This window comes from Solanum lycopersicum, chromosome 3, assembly GCF_036512215.1.
Source record: "Solanum lycopersicum chromosome 3, SLM_r2.1".
NCBI classification, from domain to species: Eukaryota; Viridiplantae; Streptophyta; class Magnoliopsida; order Solanales; family Solanaceae; genus Solanum; species Solanum lycopersicum.
The window spans coordinates 62,740,565-62,763,174 of NC_090802.1; the positions used below are offsets into that span (position 1 = coordinate 62,740,565).

Here is a 22,610-nt window from a genome sequence, read left to right on the forward strand (position 1 = left end):
AACTATTAAAAAACATATTTAAAAATCACAATTGCACACACATATAGAGTAATTTTTATTTTTAAATTCCATGAATTTATTCTTAAATAATGATTACCCAGCCCTCTTCAACGCCGTTTTGTCATTTAATAAGGAAAAGAAAATCATTCTCTATTGAGTCAACTTACTATTGTGAGTTTCTTGCAAATAAATACTCTTTGATTTCTAAAACCGTATTTTCTTATTTCGTACACTTTAACCGTCATTGATGAAGTTTCAAGTTTTTGTGCCCTTTTTAATCATTGATATTGATGATCACTTAATCTTGATTGTAAACTTCCATATGATATGTACAAATATTTTTACAAAACCCCAAACAGTATGTTGAAAGAAACTAATTAATCATATTAGTAATTAAGTTAATTACGAGTGTTAAGTTAGTTACAATTCAAGAAGTTAGTTACTCAAAAAGATTCTATATTAATCTTCAATATAAATACATCATTATATTTAAATTAGATGACATTTCTGATAATACAACTTTGAGATATTCTCTCTACAGATTCTTCTTTCTATTGCAGATTCTTCTTCTTCCTCTTATCTCTTCTTACTCTTCTCTTTACTTCATAAAAAAGAACACAGTAGGAAAATGAGTACACCTGATAATAATCTTGAAATTTCTGGTAAACGTAATGAGTATTCTGGTAATGCTGAATGTGAATCTTTGAAGAAACCCATAGAGGAAAATTCAAGAATGGCCCAAGAAGGTAACATTCCAATCGTGCCTACGATTCATGATCGTCAAAATATATGCAGACAATTCAAAAAGTGGGGTACCTGCCCTTATGGTGAAAAGTGTTGTCACCTCCATTCTACAGACGAAGGTGAACCCAGGGAGAGCTCTGCAATAATACTTGTGAATGATTCGCAGGACATTGGGCAACCCAAGGCGCCTGTCAATTGTACAAAGCTCAAGACCAAGCTTTGCCACCAGTGGGAAATGAAGAAGAGATGTTTTTATGGTGAAAAATGTATATTTGCTCATGGGGAGGCAGGTATTTCCAATGTTCACTTCTTGATTAATTTGTTGAGTTGATTTTCATGTTGATTACTTGATAGTTTTTGTCTTCTTTCATAAGCTCACTGTGAAAATATTTCATACGCGCAAACCTGTGATAGTATAAGGTGTTGGTTTTTTTTTTGTTTGAACCATTTGGCATGGTACAAAATGAGATGTTTAAAGCATATTATGTGAGTCTTGATATTTAGAGACAAATCATGATTTTAGTCTTGAGGAAATGTAGAATGGAGTTGTCTTTTCATTGGGAGACGATCCAAATCGTAGTCAATGTGCATTAGTTGATTGAGTGTCATGTGGCCTGTTGCGCATCTTGAACTTGTATGAACATTATTGTTCAAGACTTTATTGTTAACAAACATGGTTAATGTGCAATTTCATGTTTTCTAACTTCGATAAGTGTACTTTACAATTGGATTTCAACTATAAAGATGGAAATACATAACAAATCTATTCATTTATGTCATGGACAGTCCTGTCTTACATGGTTTTGGCGATGCTAAGATCACCACATTAAGTTGTCTATAATTTTGGCCTCAGATACTTGATTTCTTATTAAGGGTAAGATTCAATACCATTTCTGATTTGTTATACTACTCAATAATGACAGAAATGAGGAGTCTTGATTCCTCCAATCCACCGGAATCGCGGAGCAGTGCTGACATTTCTTCTCTATCCAGGAATGTACTCGCCACGAATTTAGAATCCAATGAAAAACAGACCATTGCTCAAGCTAAGCATCGACCCAAGTTGGATGACCTAAAAAGGAACAGCAGAATCTATGGTGACTGGATTGAATAGCTGCAGCCTTCACCGGAATCACCAGACAGACACTATGGAGAAGTGAAGAGTCTGAACTTTATCGCATTGGCTTTTTGATCAACTTTTGAAGTGGTTAATTGGGTGATTTTTTACATATGCAGGGAGACATTATGGTGTGTTGTAGTTTAAAATGCTGCCTTGTCATTGTGAAGTGACTACACAAACATACTACATAGTTTCACAAATTAGAATAGCTTCATATCTGATGATGTAAGTAAAAACTAGAGTCTATACAACACTAGTTTCACCATGTATACACATCTTATAGAAGAAGACTTTTTGTTAATGTGGGTTGTCTTGTTATTTTGCCATGTCTGTGGAGCTCTCTGTTTTTATCTTTCTATGTTTTCCAATTTTCCAAGTCCTATTGTTTTCTCTAGAATACTTAGATTTCTTATTTATTTTTTTGTGTTTGGTGTGTAAGTATTGTTGACACCCAATTTTGACCCGCGTCGGTATGAGTTAATTGGTTTTATAAATCTTGCGAAAATAAGATAGATGTATATATATACATATATGTATATGTATATGTGTGTATCTTAAGGCTTCCCTTCCTCCAGCCCATTTCCCTTTTGTTTATTTTCAGCCCACCCCATTTCTCTTCCCCTTTTCCAGCCCAACGCCCAGGCCCAATCTCCCTTCTCCAACCTACCAGCCCACTCCAATTTCCCCCCCTCTCCTTTCCAGCCGCCCCAGGCCCAAAGGATGAGCGGCCCATTTCCCTTTCCCCTTGTCAACCCCACCTCAATTCTGAGGCCCATTCTCTATCCAACAGCCCAAATTTCCCTCAGCCCACACCTAAATACCCAATTCATTAAACACCAATCCAATACCCAACCAAATTCAAACCCAACGACCCAAACCCTTGTGACCCGCTCCGACCCGACCCCCTTTCCTTCTTCTTCCCCTAAGCGCGTCCCCAGACCAGCAGCCACGATAATTCTCCCCAGAAATCGCGCCAACAACCCACGTTCTTCTCCCTTCCTCCTTTTCGCGTGAGCAAGACACAACGACAGAGACCCATACCCTGTCAAGCAGGTCTGCGAAACGTCGCAGTCATCCTCGCCGGCACGCGATGGCCATGTGAGGTTTGACTCAAAGCGAATTTGAAATTTTTTGAATTCAAGAAGGGGCTAATTCTTCTCCTCTATAAATACCCCTTTTCTTCATCAGAAAGAGGGTTAGAGAATTTTCATCGAAGAATTCGGAAAAAGCAGAACTTGGGTTGGATATTTTTTGGAAATTTGGTCGAAAGTTTAAGTTGAATCGTTGGTTGAAACTTTGTTAACATTTTAGCATAAGAATAGTCCAGTTCTTCAGCTTTCCTTACGCACTTCGGAAGAGTTGATCGATCCATCGGCTTCCTTCCCTCGCTTGGGTGTTCGAGTTGTCATTCGTGGCAGAAGCAGTTCGCACCTGCTCGTATCGTCTCAATTCGCTGCTCGTCGACAGGTAATCCCCCACTTCGCATAACTTTCTTGTTTCTTTCGTTTCGAAATGGCTTCTTCTGACGATTCGTTTGGTGATGACGATTATGAAATTTGAATACGAATGTGTGTTACAACTGACTTGTTAGTTTTCTTATAGAGTCTATTCGCTGAGTGTTCTTTAAGTTGTTTATGCTTGTATATTTCATGATGCTCTTTTTTTTTTTTCATTCCCCTCGTCTTAGGTTTGTTAGTAAGTGTTAGTTATGGCGTTTGTTCCCATGTTCTCTCGGTTTCTTGGTGTTTTCAGCTCAGTATGAATAATGTGCAGTGTCATGATTTTTCTCTCATGAGTTAACATGTATAGCTGCACCCGGTGTTCATTAATGTGAATTCGACTGTTCGGACAGTGCATTTTCAGTTTAGTTTATCTCCCTTTCAGTCTTCACTTTAAGTTTTCTTTGTGTCCCCTGAAAAGTTCTCTTACCATTGCTTAATGTGCTGTCCCTTTGGAGTCGCTTGGCATGCCCTGTTTTAAGAGTTCTTTCATCAAATGTTGATTCTATGTGTACTCTAAGCATTAAGCGTGATTCATGTGATGATGGAGGTTGTTGTAACGTTATACATTGGTCGTTATAGGCCTCGGCTCGAGTTCGTATTTGTGAGGTTAATTAATGCGTTGTTTGGGGTTGTTGGTGTCCAATGTTTGTCTCTCTTGGTTGGTTCTCTTTAATAAGTTTCTTACGTTGCTTGAGCTTGTTATTCGAACTCAAAAAAAAAAAATTGGTTAGGGAGTTTTGAGGTTTGCTTCAATAAGCCATGGCACTGTTATTTGCTTTTCTTTTCTTAGGCTTGGGATGATATGTTGGTTTCATGTGGACAACTCTTCTTCTTTTGACTTCTACATCTTAATGAAAGCATGACTTCCCTTTGTTTCAAAGCATACTTTAGTTACAATAGTTTATGTGTTGTTGTCTATTGCTATCTTCGAATTTGCCGAAGGTTTCATACTTATGTATGTCTGAAAGTCTAAAGAACTCGTTCTTGCCTAATGCTTGCTTTGTTGAGGATCTTGTTTTAAGGATAATATTTAAGGCTGTTGTTAATCCTTTTCTTTTGTTTTTTTTTTCATTACATGTGACATCGATTCGAGTCCGTTTCGGACTCCACTCCCGCATTCCTCCGAGTTAAAAGATCTTTGAGTCGGCCCATCTCAAGTCTAGGAGGTCTTAAGACCCATTTACAGGTCGAAATCCGACATTGGAGAGCTGCTGAAGTAGCAGTTTGCAGAATTCGACTGCATGTTTTTTTTTGAAGCTGTAAACCAGCTATATACATCGCAGAGTCTTCCATAACTGACCGACCGGTGAAGAGATTCACCGGGAACTCCACACACGCGTTCCGGGGGGTTTTCAAGCCGAGCGCCTCACAGAAATGCTGGAGGAGAGACACGGGGGGGAAAGGATGGGGGAAATCCTCCAGGGGAGAGATCCTTAGCAATACATTCTAGATCCGGCTGATTTCGTGCTAAGCCTGGTAAAGGGGACTTCTTTTTCATTTCGATAGGTAGGGTAGGAATATACCTAGGAAGGAAGCGGAAGTTTCATACAAAGGTGCCTGAAACGGAATAGAACCCTCTTCCCTGATTTGAAGTTCTCTCTCAGTGCCCTACTATTCATAAGAAATACTGACAGCGAGAACAGTGACCATGAACCGTAGTAACCTAACGGTTGTCCAGTAAGAAAGGCTACTTCACTAATCTTCTGTTCCACCAGCTCCGGAAAAACAGCAGGCACATGCTCTAAAAAAGCATGAAGACGGAAGAGGTTTACTTTGTACCGCCCGGAGGTCCATTTATTTAGTTCTACAGTTCTACATTCTTTGCACTTATTCTTATTATACGTACTCAGTTAGATTTAGATATATCGATACTTCGATCTATACTAAGAATTTCAACCTTTTTAGAAGATGGTATGCCGCCACTCGGACTCGAACCGTAAACCAGCTATATACATCTGATATACACTGGTATACATGTCGAAAATGTACAGGAAATCCGAACTCGAAATCTGGGTTTGTGGCAGTGAGGATACGCTTCGGAAAAGGAGTTTCAACTTTCGAAAGTTGAAAATCAGGCTGATATACAGCCTGTATACACTGATATACAGACACGATATAATATAAATATGTGTAAAAAAATGTGAATTGCAGGTTAACGTACGGGGACGCCGATTTTAAATAAAAGACAGGACTAGGCAATGAATACGTACGTAGGGTGCAGCCCTTATACATTAGTATACATCTTTTTGGCGACGATATACAATTGTTAAACAAGTTTAAAAAATGATACAGGTAAATACGCAGAAACGATATGGGAAATACAGGGTAAATCATGAGAACTTGTATTCGAACAAATACAGGGATTAAAAGTCCAATACGGATTGGATATATACAGTATGCCATCATTTTGTATATTTTAATTTCTTTTCAGGAGATGGGCCAGGGCAGCAGATTTTTAATAGGCCCAAGGGGCTAAATATTTTTTTTTTTAGGATGTTAATTGGTAAAAGGCCCAAATCTAAATTATTGGATTAGGACAGGTGGGCTAAAGCCCAATTGAATGAATTTGGGCAATTAAGCCCGAGTTCAAATATTTTTTCTCTTTGTTTAATATTTGTTTGAATTGATTAGTATTTTGGTATAATTTAAATAATCTCCTAAAGGGTAGCCATGTTTTATTATTTTAAATTTTACTATTTTATTTACTTATTTCATTTCATTTACTTTTATCACAAATTAGTTTTTCTTAAATTAAATCCCTTTAAATAGCTCCTTTAGAAATAAAAAATAGTAATAATAATAATAAAAAATAAAATAATAAATATTAAAATAAATTTTCTTTTTACTTAAAAAGTCATTTAGTCAAATCGCCGGTCAACCGCAAGTTAGCGGACATCCCGAGGGCCTAATACCTTCTCGGGATGTACATTGAACTTCGAACCTTTGTTTTTCAATTGATTTTAATCTGTTTTAAATCTTTTGAAATTTTTCTTGATTTTATCAAAATCAAGTGGCGACTCCGTAATTCGAAAAGTCGATTTTTCTTAAATAATAAGATTAATTGATTTTTCGAAACCTAGTCAATATTTTTTCATTTTTAAACCAAAAATAGTTAATAGTAATTTTTAAATAAAACAAGTATTTTTTTTTTAATATTTTGTACATTCGTATAATATAGACAAATATTATGGAAGACAAAAGACGGGCAGGAGAGGGTTAGAAGTGTGGGGTGGGGAGATGTAGCTATTGGTAGGGGTAAAATTGAAGTGCGATTGGTTCAAACACATATTAATATATTAATATGGAATGCCACTAATGAAACTTATTTTTCTTTTATGGATACATTGGGAATGTATCCTTTCAAATTTCATAATTTCACCAGCGTGACTATTTTATTTATTTGGATAAGTGTTTATTGTGGTAAATCTTATTCCCTTTGTCCCAATTATATCACATACATTTCATTTTTTAGAGTCAAATAATTTAAGTTTGATATGCAAATATTCAATTTTTTGAAAATAAAATTTATATATTTAGAAATTACGTAAAAAGTATTATAAGTTACAATAATTGACAATTCAAAATATTTAAAAAATGTATGAAAAATTTACCGTTAGATACAGATATGTTTAAATTTTGAAATTCGAAAAATATCACATAAATTAAAATAAAAAAAAAAACTAAACTTGTTCATTATATAAATTTTAATTTTATTGGTCACAATTCAATATTCTCAACCTTGTAATACTTGCATGATTGATCAATCCTTTCTAGCTTGATACTTTATATCATTAAATTTCACAATTTCACCCCAAGGATTCTTTATAATTGTATTGAGGGGAGCGTTTATTTGTAAATAATTTTTCTATCTTTTTCCACGGCAAAAATAATGTTGCCTACCACCATCTTCCCCTCACTTATAGAATTGTGCTGATATATTATTGTTGTAAATTATGTAAACATATTTATATACAATTTCAAATAAAATCGACCACATTTAGGAGGACACAAAAAACTTCCACCAACTTGTTTTCAATTCAATTTCAAATTACTACTTTTTTAAAAAAAAAAAAATCAAAAAACTTGGGCATTTTTACAATTTCACCTCTGGAAATCCCACCCCCTTCTTTGGTGGGAAGATCCTAACGAAACAACTCAACAAGCATTGCTCTTGAACCACGTGAACCAAAAAAAGTTGAAACAAAATCAGAAACTTTAAACTTGTAGAACATCATTTACCAGAATACCCTTGTTAAAAACTTGAAAAATCCACATTCAAAATTCACTCATTCAGCATTTCCACAGGGCTAAATATGTAAAATCAGCAAGTGTCATCATCATTATAGAGCGCCAAAACGTAAAAGAAAACATAACTATAGTCTGATACACTCACGAAAATTCAAACTGATTTTCTCAACAATTTGGCCAGAAAGGAAAAAAAAGAACGATTCAGTGTAGTTTTTGCCATGGCTTCTTCCACCATTATCGAAGCCTGTAACAGTAGAAAGAGTAACCGAAAGCCATTTATATTCGAAACATTCGCAATGGGAGACTCCATTGACGGTTTTTCAGGACCTTTTAGAGACAACATTCGAATGTTTCTTCAAGAATTTGCTACCATTGAAGATTACACGCTCTGTGGTTTTCCAATTTGGTCTACTTGGTTGATTTCCAACTCTACAGGTTCTGTTTTCCCACTCTACACCATTGAAGAAACCACTCAACTTTCTATTCATCCTTTCTGCGATCACTGTAAATTATCTGGTAAAATCAAATGAACACTCAATTTTTTCTTTTCTTCCGCAAATTAGTTATGAATTTTCGTGGGTAACGTTTTTTTGTTTATTGTTATGGAGTGTTATTTTTGTGTTGTTGAAGGATGGGGTCATCATTATGTGTCGAAACGAAGGTATCATTTGCTAATACCGGCAAATGAGAATTGGGAAAAGCCATTGGGAAGCGATTCTTTTGAAATTGATACTCATGTTTTGCATGGTTTGATTCATTGCAATGGTTATGGTCATTTGCTGTCCATTAATGGCGTTAATGAGGATTCAATTTTTCTCTCTGGAAGTGATTTCATGGATCTCTGGGATCGTCTTTGTACAATTTTAAAAACCAGGTACTGAAGATCATGGTGATTAAGTTTTTGTGTGAGAAATTATAGTCGTAACTTAGTAAAAGCTATTTTAAAGTTTTGTGATCCAAGCAAGTAGTATTATTGTTTGATTAGATGAATAAACGAAGTAGTATTGTTGTATGGAATTTTTAAGCTGCAATTGAAGAGTTATTTATCTTATTATTGTTATTTGCCAGGAAAATTTCATTGAATGATGTGTCGAAGAAGGGAGGTGTGCATTTGAGGTTGCTTCATGGTGTTGCATATGGACAATCTTGGTTTGGGAAATGGGGTTACAGATTTTGCCGTGGAAGCTATGGAGCGACAGAGAAGAAATATGAAATTGCTATTCAATTTCTAAGCTCATTGGGGCTTGACAAAATTTTGAATGATTTCAGGAAAGATTTTACAGAAAGACGGAAAATAAAGCAGATTATTGGTACCTACAGGGAATTGAGTGAAGTTCCATTGATCACAATTAGCGAGTTATTGCAATTCATGCTTGCTTTTAAGTCTAAAGCTCCGTTTCATAGCAAGATGAAGCTTGCAAATGGTGATGATTATTGGTGTGATGCTGATATAGAAGAGAAAAAAAGACCAATTAGTATGGAGACATTTGTTAATATGATGGCTAACAGTGATTGTAGATGGCCTGTTAGACGGCTAGAGTTTGTGGTAATAGTGATTGTGAATTTTCTGAAAGAAAATCAAGCAAATGTAGGCAGAAATTGTAGGATGACCAGACAGGACTTGAGAAATGAGGCAAGAAAATTCATTGGTGACACTGGTTTGATTGATTTTGTGCTGAAATCCATCAGATGTTTTGCATTGGGAAGCCAAATTGTTCGTCGATCCATCAACCCAACTACTAAGTTATTAGAATTCACTATCCATGAATTTTCTAAGGAAGAAGAATCAATAAGTTTTCCATTTTTGGAAATGGATTCTGATTGCAGGTGGACTGAGAGAAAGGTGAAACAAGCTGCTGAGTTCATCCTGAAAATCTTGAGAGCACATAATGGGAATGGTGCCATGTCCAGACAGGAGCTACGTGACAGGGCTAGGACAACCATCCGCGACACTGGCCTGATTGATTATGTGCTGAAATCCATTAACAAATCGATAATGGGAAACAAGATCATTTTTCGATCAAAGAACCCCTCTACTAAAAGGATTGAATTTGCCTTTGAAGACATTGTTGATACAAACAGAGTTGAGAACATTGAGTTACACGTGAATATAGATCAAGATCTTGTTTACTTATATGAAACAGTGCTTTTAAGTTACCCAGGGTCAGACTCAGTGAGTTTGGCTACTGGGGTTGTCTTAGACAGCAAGAAATTTGTTAAAGAGTGGAATCTTGAGGATCAAGAACATCAAATAATGGCATTAACATGTAAAGTCTTGCCGAGTTTCGACGAGTTAGAGAGTGAGTTGACTCGTCCATTGTCACCTGGTGTGGTTGTGTTTGTTCCTCCTTGGATTACAATAGGTGAGCTTAAAGGAGTGATACAATATGCACTAAGAGACACTTACTGCATAATGCAGAACTTTGTAGTAACACAAATTGGTGGTTTGAAGGGAATAGAGGATGATAGGATGCTATCATGCGCAGTGGGCAGAGATGCACAAGTTTGGGTGAGAGGTTGTGGGCTGGACTTGGATACTGAACACAGGTATGAAGGTGGGGCCATAAAGTTAAAGGTAGATTGTATTTGTGGGGCCAGGGATGATGATGGGGAGAGAATGGTAAATTGTGATGCTTGCCAAGTGTGGTTCCACTCAATGTGTACTGGCATTGATGATCATGAGGAGGAGGTGATACCAGAAATTTTCTTGTGTGAGAGCTGCAGAAATTTTTAATATTAAGTAGTACAATCTGAATTTATCAAATTTAGTTGTAAGTATAGATTTATCAAGAATATAAATTGCTCTGCATATTCATGATTTATGCTGACTGGAATGAATGTGTATAGCTTCACTAATCATAAAAGGCTTGTATTTGATGAGATGCAAGTTACAAGTACTCTCTTACAACAGTTCAATGTGGGTGCCTTTGTTATTCAGCAGTGTCCATAGTGTTAACTACTTTAATTTATCCTTCAAGTTGTAGTATAATTTTCATAGTTCCATACATCATATAAGTTAATTCTGATAGACAAACAATCGAAAAAACTTGCAAATGAAATCACAAATACAATGATCGAGGAAAGTTATACTTTTTAGATGACGACTCCACAGAGATATCACAGTGTAGTCTTCTTCTATGAACAACTGAGCAAGAATCAAACTCCGGAGAAAGAAGTCAAGCAGGAAATTAAGAAATGGCGATGATTTTTGAGAGTTCTATTGAGGTTTTCCGTTTAAAGAAAAGGCTTCATCGTCAACATTAAAGCAACGGCGGGGGTGAGCATGGTGGCTGAGGCGTCCTTGGTGGGTACTGATATGGTGGCCGAGGAAAGGGCGGATATTGTGGGCGAGGCGGTGTTGGTGGGAACGGATATGGTGGCCGAGGCGGCTTGGGAGGCCGAGGTGGGAACGGCCAGGGGGGCATTGGTTGAGCATAGCCACACATTCCATTAAAACAAAGGCTTGGAGGCTGGCATCTACGCACACAGCTTCCACAATGAAAAGGGCTCATGTTAGTATCAATGCAAATTCCTTGACAGCATTGCCATGTGAAGGGGCATTTAATTCTACAAAATCCACAGTTATTCACATCAGATGTGACATCAATACAGCGATTCCTGCAACAACGCTTCTTTATTCTTGGAGGAAAGTCCCCTTCATTGCAAATCCAGGGCCTATTCCCGCACCCAATGGCTCGTGGATTCTTCACTACTCTTTTAAGCCATGATGAAGAAGAATTGAACGAGCTATATGTGACATTTTCTTGAAACCCTCCAACAATTTCTACTTGTAAATATAGCAAAAATGAAATCAAGCTTACAATTAGCTGCATTATGTAAAATCGAGTACCTTTGAAATGCATTTGTAGCAATGAACAGAAAAGAATTTGCAAAGTTGCATTAGTGAAGCAGAGAGATGGTTAGATATTGGTTATTTTGATGGAGTGAAGAAAGTACTAAATAGTTGAAGGGGATATGGTTATTTTCATGCAAGAATGTAAAAGTTACTGACTTTATCATGTTTTTCTTACAAAGGTTCAATACTTCAGGTGATTCTTGTTTAGACAGAGGTCGGCACAGGATAGAGTAAGTTATAATTTACGTGATTTAAGTGGAGAGACTGGAGAAAGTGAGGAGTGCTGGTTTTGCACTTTCTACTGAATTAAAGGCTTTTTTTTTTTTAATTGCGCACACACTTTCTACTCGTATTCATAGCCATTTTGTAATCTGAAATCTTCAAAACTTGTCTTTCTTTTTCCAAGATTTCAATTGCATTCAAGGGAGTTAGTAGGCCTTCAAGATGGAAATGTAACAAACTCAAGTAATCTTAAATAACATGATTCATTCTAAAAGAAGCCATTCACAATTTCACTTGCATAATTAATCAATTCTTTTTCATTTGACATTTCATAAAATATAATCTATGATAAAAAACGGCTTCTAAAGAATTACATATTTGAGGGGCGATAGAGCCCATATTCTTTCACGATAAAAATCGACTTCTAAAGAATAACAAACCTTACCAGGATTCAACAAAATATAATCTGTATATATGTTTGTGGGTGCGGAGGCACGATTTTGAATTTCTGGGTTCTAGATTTAGAAAAGGCAGCTTATTGGGTTCTGATTCTACTGAATAAATTATTAATTCAAAACTAAGTGGACTTTTAAACAGAAATACACGGTTTGGGATTGGGTTCTACTGAACTCGTAAACAGACCTGTAGCTCTGCCTGTGTGTGGGTGTAATTATGCATTCCCTTCAACTGATTGAAGAAATTTCACAGTTGACCTGGCCAACGCATCCATTGGGTCGACACATTTCTTCAGAAGAGGATCATCTGGAGGTAACAGATCACGCATGTCATCTGAGGCAATTATGATAGTGTTAACTGCCCTTACCAGAAGAACTTGTAGCGCGATTCTGAACAAATTTTGTGCCCCTTCAATGTCCTTCCTGTTCAAGGCTTCTAACGAAGGGATTACTGTGTGTTCCATAGTGGCCTTATCTGGCAGCACAACTTCAAAACCCTACACTCAGTAAAAGCGGAATAACAAATGACCATCAGTGATAACTCCAACTGTTGATGAATAAATCACCTAACAATAGTATTATCGTGCCATTGAACATATCCAGAACTTGATGTTGCACATGCCTGCTGGTTGGTAGTACTTAGAGGCTTACAAACCTTACACACAGAGACTTTTACACGAAGAATATATGTATAGCTTCCTTTGAGACAAGAAAATTGACAAGCATCTCTAATTAGGGGAATGACAAGAACTTTTTTTAAGAAATGAAAAATGATAAGAAGATTGAAGCACTCTTGCCCAAATACCTACAGCATTTTTCATTGTGACACTTAGAACAAGGGGCTATCTTGTTTCTTGATAGCATTCTGTGAATAGTAACAATACTCAAAATTGATTAGCCTACATGTCTACATAAGACAGATCTATATTATTGAAGGTTTTCCACGATTCTAATGCTCAACTCCCTATTATTGCTACTTGTACATGAATTGCCTGACAATACATATCAAATCCGGCTAAAGAAAAAGCGTCTTCCCTTCACCATCATATGAAGCTTTGGTGCGCAAAGATGAAAATCCCTGATCTGTTTGTTCTAAAGCTGTTTATGAACAAAAAATTTCAAGTTATTTTGGTACATCTCAACTGCAAACTGGCTAGGTCCTTCTGTGCAACAGCATGGAAAGGTTCAAAAGTAAAAAGAAAAGGTGCTGTGGCAAGAATATAAGAAGGCATCGACAGCTTGTTTGCTGCAATTACTTCAAGGGGGGAAAGAGGGAGCCGACTGATCACTGAAAACTATTTTTACACAATTCTGCTTTCTGAGTGACATTAAACATACTTGGAATCATGCAGAGTTGGCAATCTACAAGATTAGCAACATATGAGAATACGAACTGTGGGACTAAAAATTATCAGTATATGCATCCTGTCAAGTTGCAAAATCAATGCTCAATATAGCACTGAATGAAATAAAATAAAGGATTGCTGAGCAGTTAGTTTCCTATAAACTGTCACATGAAGAGGAGAACAAGACCCATGTCAGAAGGGTAACTGACTAGTTTCATCATAAACGATTTTTCTTCTTAGAGGGAATGATCTCATGAAGCTCATCTTACAACTGGGATTACTATATCATAGAATAGCCAGATAAGTGCTATTTAGATAATTCCTATCTCGTGGCACTCAAAGCACAAGACTGGGCATACAACTTATCCTATTAACATACCATCCTCCCATGATCAATATTATCCGATATAAGTTCTTAAACCATTATAATTCACAAGTTACGAGGTTGTTATAATAGGATAAATTGAGGAAAGATGGTTGTTTCTTGAACTAGTCATATACTGAAACTAGAGACACATATTTAGATGGTTAAAACAATCACATATTTGTATGACATAAGAATTTGGAAGAACAACTGTTGATACCTCATTTTGAAGTTTCTCCTGATAAAAACCAGCAGACAAAGTTGTATGACATAAGAAGGTTGAGGATAAATTGAGGAAAGATGGTTGTTTCTTGAACTAGTCATATACTGAAACTAGAGACACATATTTAGATGGTTAAAACAATCACATATTTGTATGACATAAGAATTTGGAAGAACAACTGTTGATACCTCATTTTGAAGTTTCTCCTGATAAAAACCAGCAGACAAAGTTGCATCCGAAGCCAGAACTCCAATGCGCAGAGTACTCCCAGCTTCAAGTGGTCGCAAATTCGCTTCTTTGAGCTCCTTGGCCACACACTCACCCATATGAAGGATGGGAACTGAAGACCCTAGTGCAACCTCATGATGCCAAGAATGTGATACATAACAAGGCATGACAATGCATCGAGCTCCAGATTTCTCAAGAAAGATCCTTTTATGCCTAAGATTTTCAACAATTGGAGCATGATCTTTTAGTAAATTTTCATTTTTACCAGTGAGGTAAGAAATAGAACCTCTTTCATTCCATGAAAGCTCTTTGTTAAGAACAGGATCGGAACAAAGAACAAAGGGAATGCTATTTCCACCATCTTTAGAACTCCATGTGACAAGCTTGCTCATAAAATTGAGAGTGGTTCCAATGGATAACCCCCCAATGATCCCTATTGCATTTTCATGGGTGAGCAAAACAGAAGAATCTGGGCACTTTGAAGCCATATCTAAAGGAGAATTCTCCATTGAGTTGGCTAGATTTCTGCTTTCTTCAGTTTGTGAGATGATGGATGAAGGAGGTGTCACAAAAGCTGGACTTTTTCTTGTTCTGTTATGGCTATGGTGGCTGTTCATACGAGCTAATGTATATGTTGAATAGTTCAATGAATTCAAAGACATCATCATTCTTCTCTGCAAAGTTCAGGCCAACTTTTCTAAACCTGAGAGAAATAATCTATCTTTTTGGGTCAAAAAGTATGTCAAAATTACAAAAGTGCAGCAGGGGTAGTCCTCTTAGATCTGATTCAATAAAAAATAGTACCCATTTTTACCTGAAACAGAATTCTTGAACTCCTCTTGCTTTATCCTAGAGATGGAAAACAGAGGAATAGCAAGAAATTTGCAGCAAATGTGAAAACCCTCCAACAGCAGCTAGCCATTAGAAGCATACAAACACCTCTGCAAGTGCAAATTTTCTTATGATTCTGAGAATATTCTCAGCTTCCATGATGCAGCCGACTCTCTTGTTGGGGGTCACTGAACTCTCAGTACAAGATTCTTTGTACTAGAAAAGAATCTGAAGTTAAAAGGTAGTAACTTTTCCAAGTCACCAACAAGCTTTTCCAAAAAAGAATTTGATAAAAGCAAAACCTGGTATGAAGCGAAAACTCAAATATTTTTCTTTGTAATTGAGAAGAATCCCTAGTAGGAAAAATATCTTATTGTTAACTGCAGTGGGTCAGCTCCACTATTCACCAATCAGTTACTCCACTGTTTCCTACTGCTCATTATAGAAGGAATTTCTTTTATGTTTTATCTTTCTCCATCACATTTTCCTATTTGATAAACAAATTAACCCATTGAACCAAAAAACAAAAAGACAGAAATCCTTGTTACCTAGTGTACGATGGTGCTTTGTCTTGCTGCCGCTGGGTCCCTCCATATGATTCATCAAAAGTGAGGGCTAGGCCCACATTAGATTCTCTATTGGAAAATGAAAATATCATCTGCTTTTTGAGTCTTTGTTTCTATCGAAGACGACTTCGTAACACGAATTCATTCAAGTTATATCTTAATAAAAGATAAAGGAGTAATGATCACTCAACCACAAATCATGAATCTTTCTTCTGTATATGAATTGCAGGTGTTAATAATTTTTTAAAGAAAACTAACTTCTAATTGTACAAACAAGACAGGGCCTACTATATTTACTTAATTTTCTCTCTAAGTGATGACTAATGACACCAGAACAAATAAAAGACTTCTATAGAAAACATAGTATTTTGTCACCATGATGAAGTATGAAAATAAATGCACGTTTGCCACTGTGACTCAGTGCTTGGTACTTGTCAGCATCAAAATTACTGCAATATAGTAATCACTTAATGAAGATAAATGTTGATAAGGAATTGTTGCAACCTAACTGTATGACAAAAAAAGAAATAAGAAGAAAGTGGCAATCAATCACCTAGCATATCTAACTCTAGTTATCTTTTGCTTTTGTTCATTTCTAATAGAAGCCTGTTGTTTGGAGAAACGTATCATCTTTGTGACATCTGCTCTGATAGAAAAGAAGGCAGAAAGCAAAGCAATTAGCATAGTTGGGTAGATGACTACACTTGCGGAATTCCTAAAAAGTACTTGCTTGTCAAGACCCCATGTAATGAGAAGAATCCCAATAAGACTAAATCTCCCTGATTTCATTAGACCCAATAGTGCTCCAGCCACCGACAAGTAACTTCCTACTATAACCTGTGTAGCACAAAACCACAAATTTAAAAAATTAAACACAAGTAATGAAAAAGAAGAACCCCCAAATTCAAGCGGAATTTATAAATTGATAATTAACCTCTAAGTTCTGTAGATCATGTGTTACATGAGATTCCTTCATATTGGTGAATTTGTAAGCTTCTAGAAGCTTGTTATAGCTTGGGATGGCGTTGTTCTTATAAATGGCTTTAGCTACTGCTCCTGGGTAAATCAGGGCTTTTACCATACCTCCCGGAACAACTCCATTTGCGTACAACAGAGATAGTGACACTTCAATTGGTGTGGTACATGTACCAATTCTACAAGGGAATCTGCAATCAAAGCCATAAACACTGAATATTCATAAATGCAAAAGGCACAATCATAGTCTACTGGCTTGATTCGATTCATTATATGAATCACTACATTGCGACCGTTTATAGGTATTCATAATCAATTTCTGATATCATTCCACAAATACGGTATCAAACTTGTTCAGGTTAACTTTAAAACCAATTCAATGTTCCATTAAAAAACCTAACATTTTTTCGAATTGATTGATAAGCAAATTAGAACCTGAAAAGTGGGAGTTGGAAAAGTATTAGAAGAAAGTATAGCCTGGACGAGACGAAATAGAGGTCCCGTGCCCATTTCTTTGATGTAGACGCCATGCCAATTGTCAAAAGTTACAAACCGTTGCTGAAAAGGGCCATAAACATTTTTTCCAATAAGGAAAGAAAATTGAAACCACTTTTTTGTTGGGCCACGGAGACCCTGAACGGGTACCCATCACTTGCGTTGCTTGCTTCCATTATTTTCTGCTCTTTTTTTTATTTGCAAAAATGACAAATGTATACAAATTTTATTTTGTCATTGTGGCCCTAGAAAAAAAAGCATAGAAATTGACACCAAAAAAGGAAGTTAACTTTTCAAAAAGAAAAAAAAATCTCAACTACGGTAGATATTATGATAGATATTGAATATCATATCAAACTCTTAATATTTTGATATTATGATATTTGGTATATGTTCTAAAAAATTGATTGTATATATTAAAGTATATAGTTAAATACTAGCAAATATATGTTTCTATGTAAGATAATACTGATATAAAGTAATTATTTAGACGTTGGATCTTTGACTATTATATTTTGATTAAAATATTTTTTTTTTGGTGATTGATTAACAAAAAAAACTATTTGTACTTTATTTTGAATAATTATACGTGTATAAGGTGTCAATGTGATATAATTAAAATATTTCTTGAAAAATAATATCATACGAGTATATATAGGTTAAAATCAATGAAATTATCATTACAAAATTAATGTAGCATAAATACTAATCCGAACCGAATACCGATTAGATATCTATAATAAAATAATATTTTAAAATCAAAATTACCAAACTAAAATCTTTTTATATTGTGCCATGCCCCACCTCTAAACGTAATTATATTTAGGGTTGTGCATCGAATCGATCGAATTATTGGTTCGAGATCGATTTTTACTATTGGGTCATTGAGAAAATCGATAATCCAATAAGACAGTAATAATTTATTATTTTATCCTTCCTAATTATTTGATATTAGTAATTTAATACATATAACTAGACACTATAAGTATATCAAATTATTAATACTCTATCAACTTCGCACTAGGCCTCTTTATTAGTTTTTACTGTTTACTCAAAACCTAAAGATGAAAGTAAAAGGTTCACTATTGTAGCTATTTGATTTTAGTTTTAGTTTTGGTTTAAGTCTTGTTGGACTATTTTATTTAAGTTTTTGTTATCAATCGTAGGTTGTAGCATTTGCAAGTCTGTAAAGGTCCGTAATTTGATTACCACAAAAATTTCATACTATGTTTTAATGGTAACATGTAATTATAGCCTTTGTACTATATTTTCTCTTATTGATGCAATTTCTCAATATCTATTTTACGAATATTTTTTTATTGGGTAAACCAAAAATCAAACTGATAATGACCAAAAATTGATAAAGAATATCTTACTGAGTTGTTATTGGATTAGCATATTTTAAAACTGAAAATCAATAAATCAAACCGATAATATATAAAATCGAACCGAGCAATTGATTGATGCACAACCCTAATTATACCTCATGTTGGCCCTCCTTTCACAATATATTCATAGTAAAGGGGTTTACATAGGAAATCCTATAAGCATCGATAAATTAAATCATTAATATATAAAATTGAATCAAATTGATCGATGCACACCCCTAATTATTTCTCCTGTTGGCCCTCCTTTCACAATATATTCATAGTAAAGGGGTTTACATAGGAAATCCTATAAACAGTATTAGTACATCTTATACCAAATACAGTAAAAACAGAAACTTATATAGAATTGCAGTATATTTAAGTTTAATTTGGATTTTTGGTATACTAAACCAATAATAATATTCCTCCGTCCATCTTTATTTATTATGAGTTTTATTTTGAAAACTATAAGAACTTTGACTAACACTTTAATATGTATTATTTTAATCCTATTGATAGGTAAAAAAATGCAATTTATAATACTTTTTATATAATTTTTAAATATCTAAATATTTTGTTTAAAATATCAAATTAATGTCATCTAAGTTAATTTTAAAAATTAATTCAATTAACTTTCAAAAAGCTTAGTATGACAGATAAAAGTGGATAGAGAAGTATTATATAACAGGACAAGAAAAGGAATTTAAGGTTCTAATGACAACCAATTCTCAAAAGAACTAGGCGTGCACGGAAATTTTTTTCTAGCAAATTACGTATATTAGATGGGACAGACGTTTACATATCTTCTTACAAATGGATAAGTCTTAAAACTTAAAGATATCAAAATACTCAATACTTAATTAATAGCTCATTATCATTTTAATTTAATAAGTCAAAGACGGGAACCCACTCATCTATGATCATGTCAAACGTATGAGGTGGATAATAATCATCATCAATCAATAAGTTTGGTCATACAACTAGGGCATAATATATTAACGTATATTTGATCCTAACTAACATATACATGTTGTTTAATTTTAAATATGTATCTGTTTAAATATCTATATATATAATTGAGAACAAATTAAAAAATATAACTAATGCCAAGTTGATGGCTGCCCGTACTGCTGCAAGGGCCCAGGGTAGCTGCTCATGTCTTTTTGGATACGTTATGATGAAAATACTTTAGCATCTGCTACTTTCATTATCCAGAATTAAAAGAATGGCTACAAATTGCACACCTTTTTTCTTATCTTTCTATTTAAACTTTGATGGCTCATGGGCACTTCCAAGAACTACGTCTAAGCATTAAAATATCCACAAAACAACAAAACGCCGTACCAAAATAAAACAGAACTTTGACATTCACATGATGGTCACGCATCTCTATGCTCAAATCATACTGTTGTTCCCTTTCATTTTTAATTTGTTTATTTAATTTTTAATTTGATATTAAAATTTATGAATTTTTTTGATAGATATGATTTTACATTAAAGATAATGAAATGTTCCAAAATATTTTTAATCTTGGAGTGTGGGAAGTTGGAACAAATGAAAAAAGAAAAGCAAAATAAATAAATTGAAAGGGAAGGAATAATTTATTTCACCTTCAATCATTGTTGAGCCACAATCAGTTGCAGTTTGTGCCACATATATAGTCTTCCGTATCTCCATGTAGAAAGAGCATTTAGGACGTCTGACGATATGTGGAGCAACCTTCCTTTTGAACTCCTAGCCAATATTTTCTCTCATCTTTCTCCTGATTCATTAGCCAGGGCTAAATCTGCCTGCAAGAGTTGGCACACATGTGCTGACAATTCACCTTCATGGGCAACGCTACCATGGCGGCAATATCCGCCGTGGTTTCTAGCATTGCCCACACGCAACCATGGGCGTTTTATTTGTGCTCACAACCCAATTAATGATTCTTGGCATCTATTGCCTCTTGACTTCATTCCCAACCCAATTCGCCCAATTGCTGCAGTTAATGGCCTAATACTACTGAGAGAAACCACAACTACTGCTCTTCAATTAGCCATATGCAACCCTTTCACTCGCCAATTCAGGCACCTCCCAAAGCTAAATGTCACAAGAACTAATCCAGCTGTTGGGGTAATATCACTGGATTCAGCAAACTTCCAGGTCTATGTTGCCGGAGGAATGTCAGTGGCAAGCAGCACCGGAGGAGGTGCTTCATACGAGCCCAGCTTAGAAGTGTACGATTCTGTTAACGAAAACTGGAAAACAGTTGGATCAATGCCGATGGAATTTGCAGTAAGGCTAACAGTTTGGACCCCAAACGAGAGTGTTTACTGCAACGGCGTCCTATATTGGATCACCTCAGCCAGGGCCTATACTGTAATGGGATTCGAAATTAGGAACAAAAATTGGAGAGAATTAGGCGTGCCGATGGCTGACAGGCTTCAATTTGCAGCACTGGTAGAAAGAAATGGGAAATTATGTCTTGTTGGTGGAAGTGGTGATGCAGGGGCATGTATATGGCAGCTTGAAGAATCAAATAATTGGAGAATGATTGAGAAGGTGCCACAAGAATTATGGGCAAGATTGTTTGGAGGTAAAGGAAGATGGGGTAGTATTAACACAAGATGTGTGTGCATTGGTGGGGCAATGTGCTTGTACAGAGATCTTGGATCAGGAATGTTGGTATGTGCAGAAAATGGTACAAAATGGGAATGGCATTGGATTGAAGGGTGTGGTACAATAAAAGGGGTGAAATTGCAGAATTTCCCCATTAAAGGACTCTTGCTACATCCCTATCTTGCATCTTCCAGTTTCAGCCTGAATAAATGAGCTCCAAATTCTCCTCTTTTCCAGTTCCACTAAACATATATACTACAACAACGACAACGGAATTATATGAAGAGAATAAATTATACCCAGACCTTATCGTTACCTTATTATAATGGAGAGGTTTTTTATGGCAATGTCAAAAGAAAATACTGACTTCCACTAGTGTTTTTATAACATTAATTTGTTATTTTGGCGTAAATATAAAAAGTTACTCCAATATATACTAAACAAAATGTAATTTTCCTAAATCATTTCTTGCATTTGATGATTGGATATTTTATTAATTATATCTTTTACTAAAAATAAAATATTTAATATCTTCGATCTTTTTGTTCTTTCTAGAATAACCAAAGATGTAAAAAAAAATAGATGTCTTGTTGCGGGCAAAGAAAAAGAAAGATAAGGTAGGCCAAAAGTAGTTACTATAGATATTTATTTATGTAAAGCAAAAGAAATTGAACAACCTGGGCATTAATTACGTTTTATTCGAAAAAATTTTCAAATTATAATAATTTTGGATATTTTAGAATTTACGTATACATTGTCTTTTTGCTCAATATATAGTAAACGATACATGAGTTATACATTCAATGCATAACTATAAATCAAATTATAGTTATTTAGGCTTGAAATAATTAAAGTTATATATCAATAATATCATTTATATCAAATATATTGCATGCAAATAAATTCGTAATGTATATGATAAAGATAGAGTGATGCATCAAATGTTAAGAGAGAAGGAAAATGAAATTTTTGTAATTAATTCAAATGATAAAAAATTTTAATAATTAAGTTATCTTAAATCGTATAATCGCATAATTTAATGTAATATTTCCTTCTTGTAATGACCACCTTGTTGAGAAATTCAAAGCCCACCAGGCCTTACCCCAAAGGCCACTCAGGATTAGCCCACTATCTGTTATTCATCCCACTAATGTTCCAGCGTTTCAAGTTTCAACCCTCAAATTTGATGTTGACAATGGTTTTTTTAGATGAAGTCGAAAAGTGACCCATAGACGTTATTGTTATAGAAAGCATAGCTAGAAGGTGAAAGGCGAATAATGATACATGGGAAGACCAAAACCTCACTTTTTGTTTTTAGCTTTTTAACTCAAACTCACAAATTACCATCTTCAAATTAAAAGTGAGGTGTTTGATTTAATCCCACCAGTTGACGTAAGGATGTTTGGCTAAGTTAGGGATATTCATTTATAACCTCCCCCCCCCCCACCCCCACACACATATATATTC

General features: G+C 35.1%; 6 protein-coding genes across 16 annotated transcripts; 3 read left to right on the forward strand and 3 right to left on the reverse strand.

Annotated features, from left to right (window-relative positions):
* Positions 1 to 505: 505 nt before the first annotated feature.
* LOC109119793 (zinc finger CCCH domain-containing protein 39-like) lies at positions 506 to 2,190 on the forward strand. The gene is made up of 3 exons (XM_026030137.2): positions 506 to 1,034; positions 1,668 to 1,900; positions 1,981 to 2,190. The coding sequence occupies exons 1-2, from the start codon at positions 629 to 631 to the stop codon at positions 1,856 to 1,858; spliced, it is 597 nt and encodes a 198-aa protein (XP_025885922.1). The 5' UTR covers positions 506 to 628; the 3' UTR covers positions 1,859 to 1,900; positions 1,981 to 2,190.
* A 4,847-nt stretch (positions 2,191 to 7,037) lies between these two features.
* On the forward strand, positions 7,038 to 10,551 carry LOC101257256 (PHD finger protein At2g01810-like). The gene is made up of 3 exons (XM_026030138.2): positions 7,038 to 8,130; positions 8,245 to 8,488; positions 8,683 to 10,551. The coding sequence occupies exons 1-3, from the start codon at positions 7,833 to 7,835 to the stop codon at positions 10,346 to 10,348; spliced, it is 2,208 nt and encodes a 735-aa protein (XP_025885923.1). The 5' UTR covers positions 7,038 to 7,832; the 3' UTR covers positions 10,349 to 10,551.
* A 323-nt stretch (positions 10,552 to 10,874) lies between these two features.
* LOC138347712 (stigma-specific STIG1-like protein 4) lies at positions 10,875 to 11,447 on the reverse strand. The gene has a single exon (XM_069296027.1). It carries the CDS (start codon positions 11,445 to 11,447, stop codon positions 10,875 to 10,877), a length of 573 nt encoding a protein of 190 aa, XP_069152128.1.
* A 533-nt stretch (positions 11,448 to 11,980) lies between these two features.
* LOC101243975 (probable amino-acid racemase) lies at positions 11,981 to 16,542 on the reverse strand. 11 transcript variants are annotated; one of them, XM_069294783.1, is made up of 5 exons: positions 15,688 to 15,827; positions 15,123 to 15,367; positions 14,269 to 15,011; positions 14,078 to 14,190; positions 11,981 to 12,644 (listed from the first exon to the last, which is right to left on the reverse strand). In XM_069294783.1, exons 3-5 carry the CDS (start codon positions 14,974 to 14,976, stop codon positions 12,596 to 12,598), a joined length of 870 nt encoding a protein of 289 aa, XP_069150884.1. In that variant the 5' UTR covers positions 14,977 to 15,011; positions 15,123 to 15,367; positions 15,688 to 15,827; the 3' UTR covers positions 11,981 to 12,595. The 11 variants fall into 11 exon arrangements, with proteins under 11 accessions (XP_069150884.1, XP_069150881.1, XP_069150882.1 ...); XM_069294780.1 differs by lacking the exon at positions 14,078 to 14,190 and having other exon boundaries at positions 14,269 to 15,025; positions 15,688 to 16,542; XM_069294781.1 differs by lacking the exon at positions 14,078 to 14,190 and having other exon boundaries at positions 15,688 to 15,917.
* LOC101248469 (uncharacterized) lies at positions 16,137 to 17,797 on the reverse strand. The gene is made up of 3 exons (XM_069295591.1): positions 17,116 to 17,797; positions 16,640 to 16,871; positions 16,137 to 16,542 (listed from the first exon to the last, which is right to left on the reverse strand). Exons 1-3 carry the CDS (start codon positions 17,208 to 17,210, stop codon positions 16,255 to 16,257), a joined length of 615 nt encoding a protein of 204 aa, XP_069151692.1. The 5' UTR covers positions 17,211 to 17,797; the 3' UTR covers positions 16,137 to 16,254.
* Positions 17,690 to 21,664, forward strand: LOC101244758 (F-box protein At5g49610). The gene has a single exon (XM_004235971.5). The coding sequence runs from the start codon at positions 20,250 to 20,252 to the stop codon at positions 21,354 to 21,356; it is 1,107 nt and encodes a 368-aa protein (XP_004236019.1). The 5' UTR covers positions 17,690 to 20,249; the 3' UTR covers positions 21,357 to 21,664.
* The last annotated feature ends 946 nt before the right edge of the window (positions 21,665 to 22,610 follow it).

Bases quoted from the DNA above. Each gene is read 5' to 3' on its own strand.
- LOC109119793 (XM_026030137.2), top strand. From the start codon at position 629: ATGAGTACACCTGATAATAATCTTGAAATTTCTGGTAAACGTAATGAG. The intron at 1,035-1,667 runs GTATTTCCAATG...CAATAATGACAG, and splicing joins ATTTGCTCATGGGGAGGCAG to AAATGAGGAGTCTTGATTCC.
- LOC101257256 (XM_026030138.2), top strand. From the start codon at position 7,833: ATGGCTTCTTCCACCATTATCGAAGCCTGTAACAGTAGAAAGAGTAAC. The intron at 8,131-8,244 runs GTAAAATCAAAT...GTGTTGTTGAAG, and splicing joins CGATCACTGTAAATTATCTG to GATGGGGTCATCATTATGTG. The intron at 8,489-8,682 runs GTACTGAAGATC...GTTATTTGCCAG, and splicing joins TGTACAATTTTAAAAACCAG to GAAAATTTCATTGAATGATG.
- LOC138347712 (XM_069296027.1), bottom strand. From the start codon at position 11,447: ATGCAGCTAATTGTAAGCTTGATTTCATTTTTGCTATATTTACAAGTA.
- LOC101243975 (XM_069294780.1), bottom strand. From the start codon at position 14,976: ATGATGATGTCTTTGAATTCATTGAACTATTCAACATATACATTAGCT. The intron at 12,645-14,268 runs GTATCAACAGTT...TACTGAGTGTAG, and splicing joins AGGAGAAACTTCAAAATGAG to GGTTTTGAAGTTGTGCTGCC.
- LOC101248469 (XM_069295591.1), bottom strand. From the start codon at position 17,210: ATGGCGTCTACATCAAAGAAATGGGCACGGGACCTCTATTTCGTCTCG. The intron at 16,872-17,115 runs GTTCTAATTTGC...CTTTGATTGCAG, and splicing joins TTCCAACTCCCACTTTTCAG to ATTCCCTTGTAGAATTGGTA. The intron at 16,543-16,639 runs GTTAATTATCAA...TGTGCTACACAG, and splicing joins ATGATCTACAGAACTTAGAG to GTTATAGTAGGAAGTTACTT.
- LOC101244758 (XM_004235971.5), top strand. From the start codon at position 20,250: ATGTGGAGCAACCTTCCTTTTGAACTCCTAGCCAATATTTTCTCTCAT.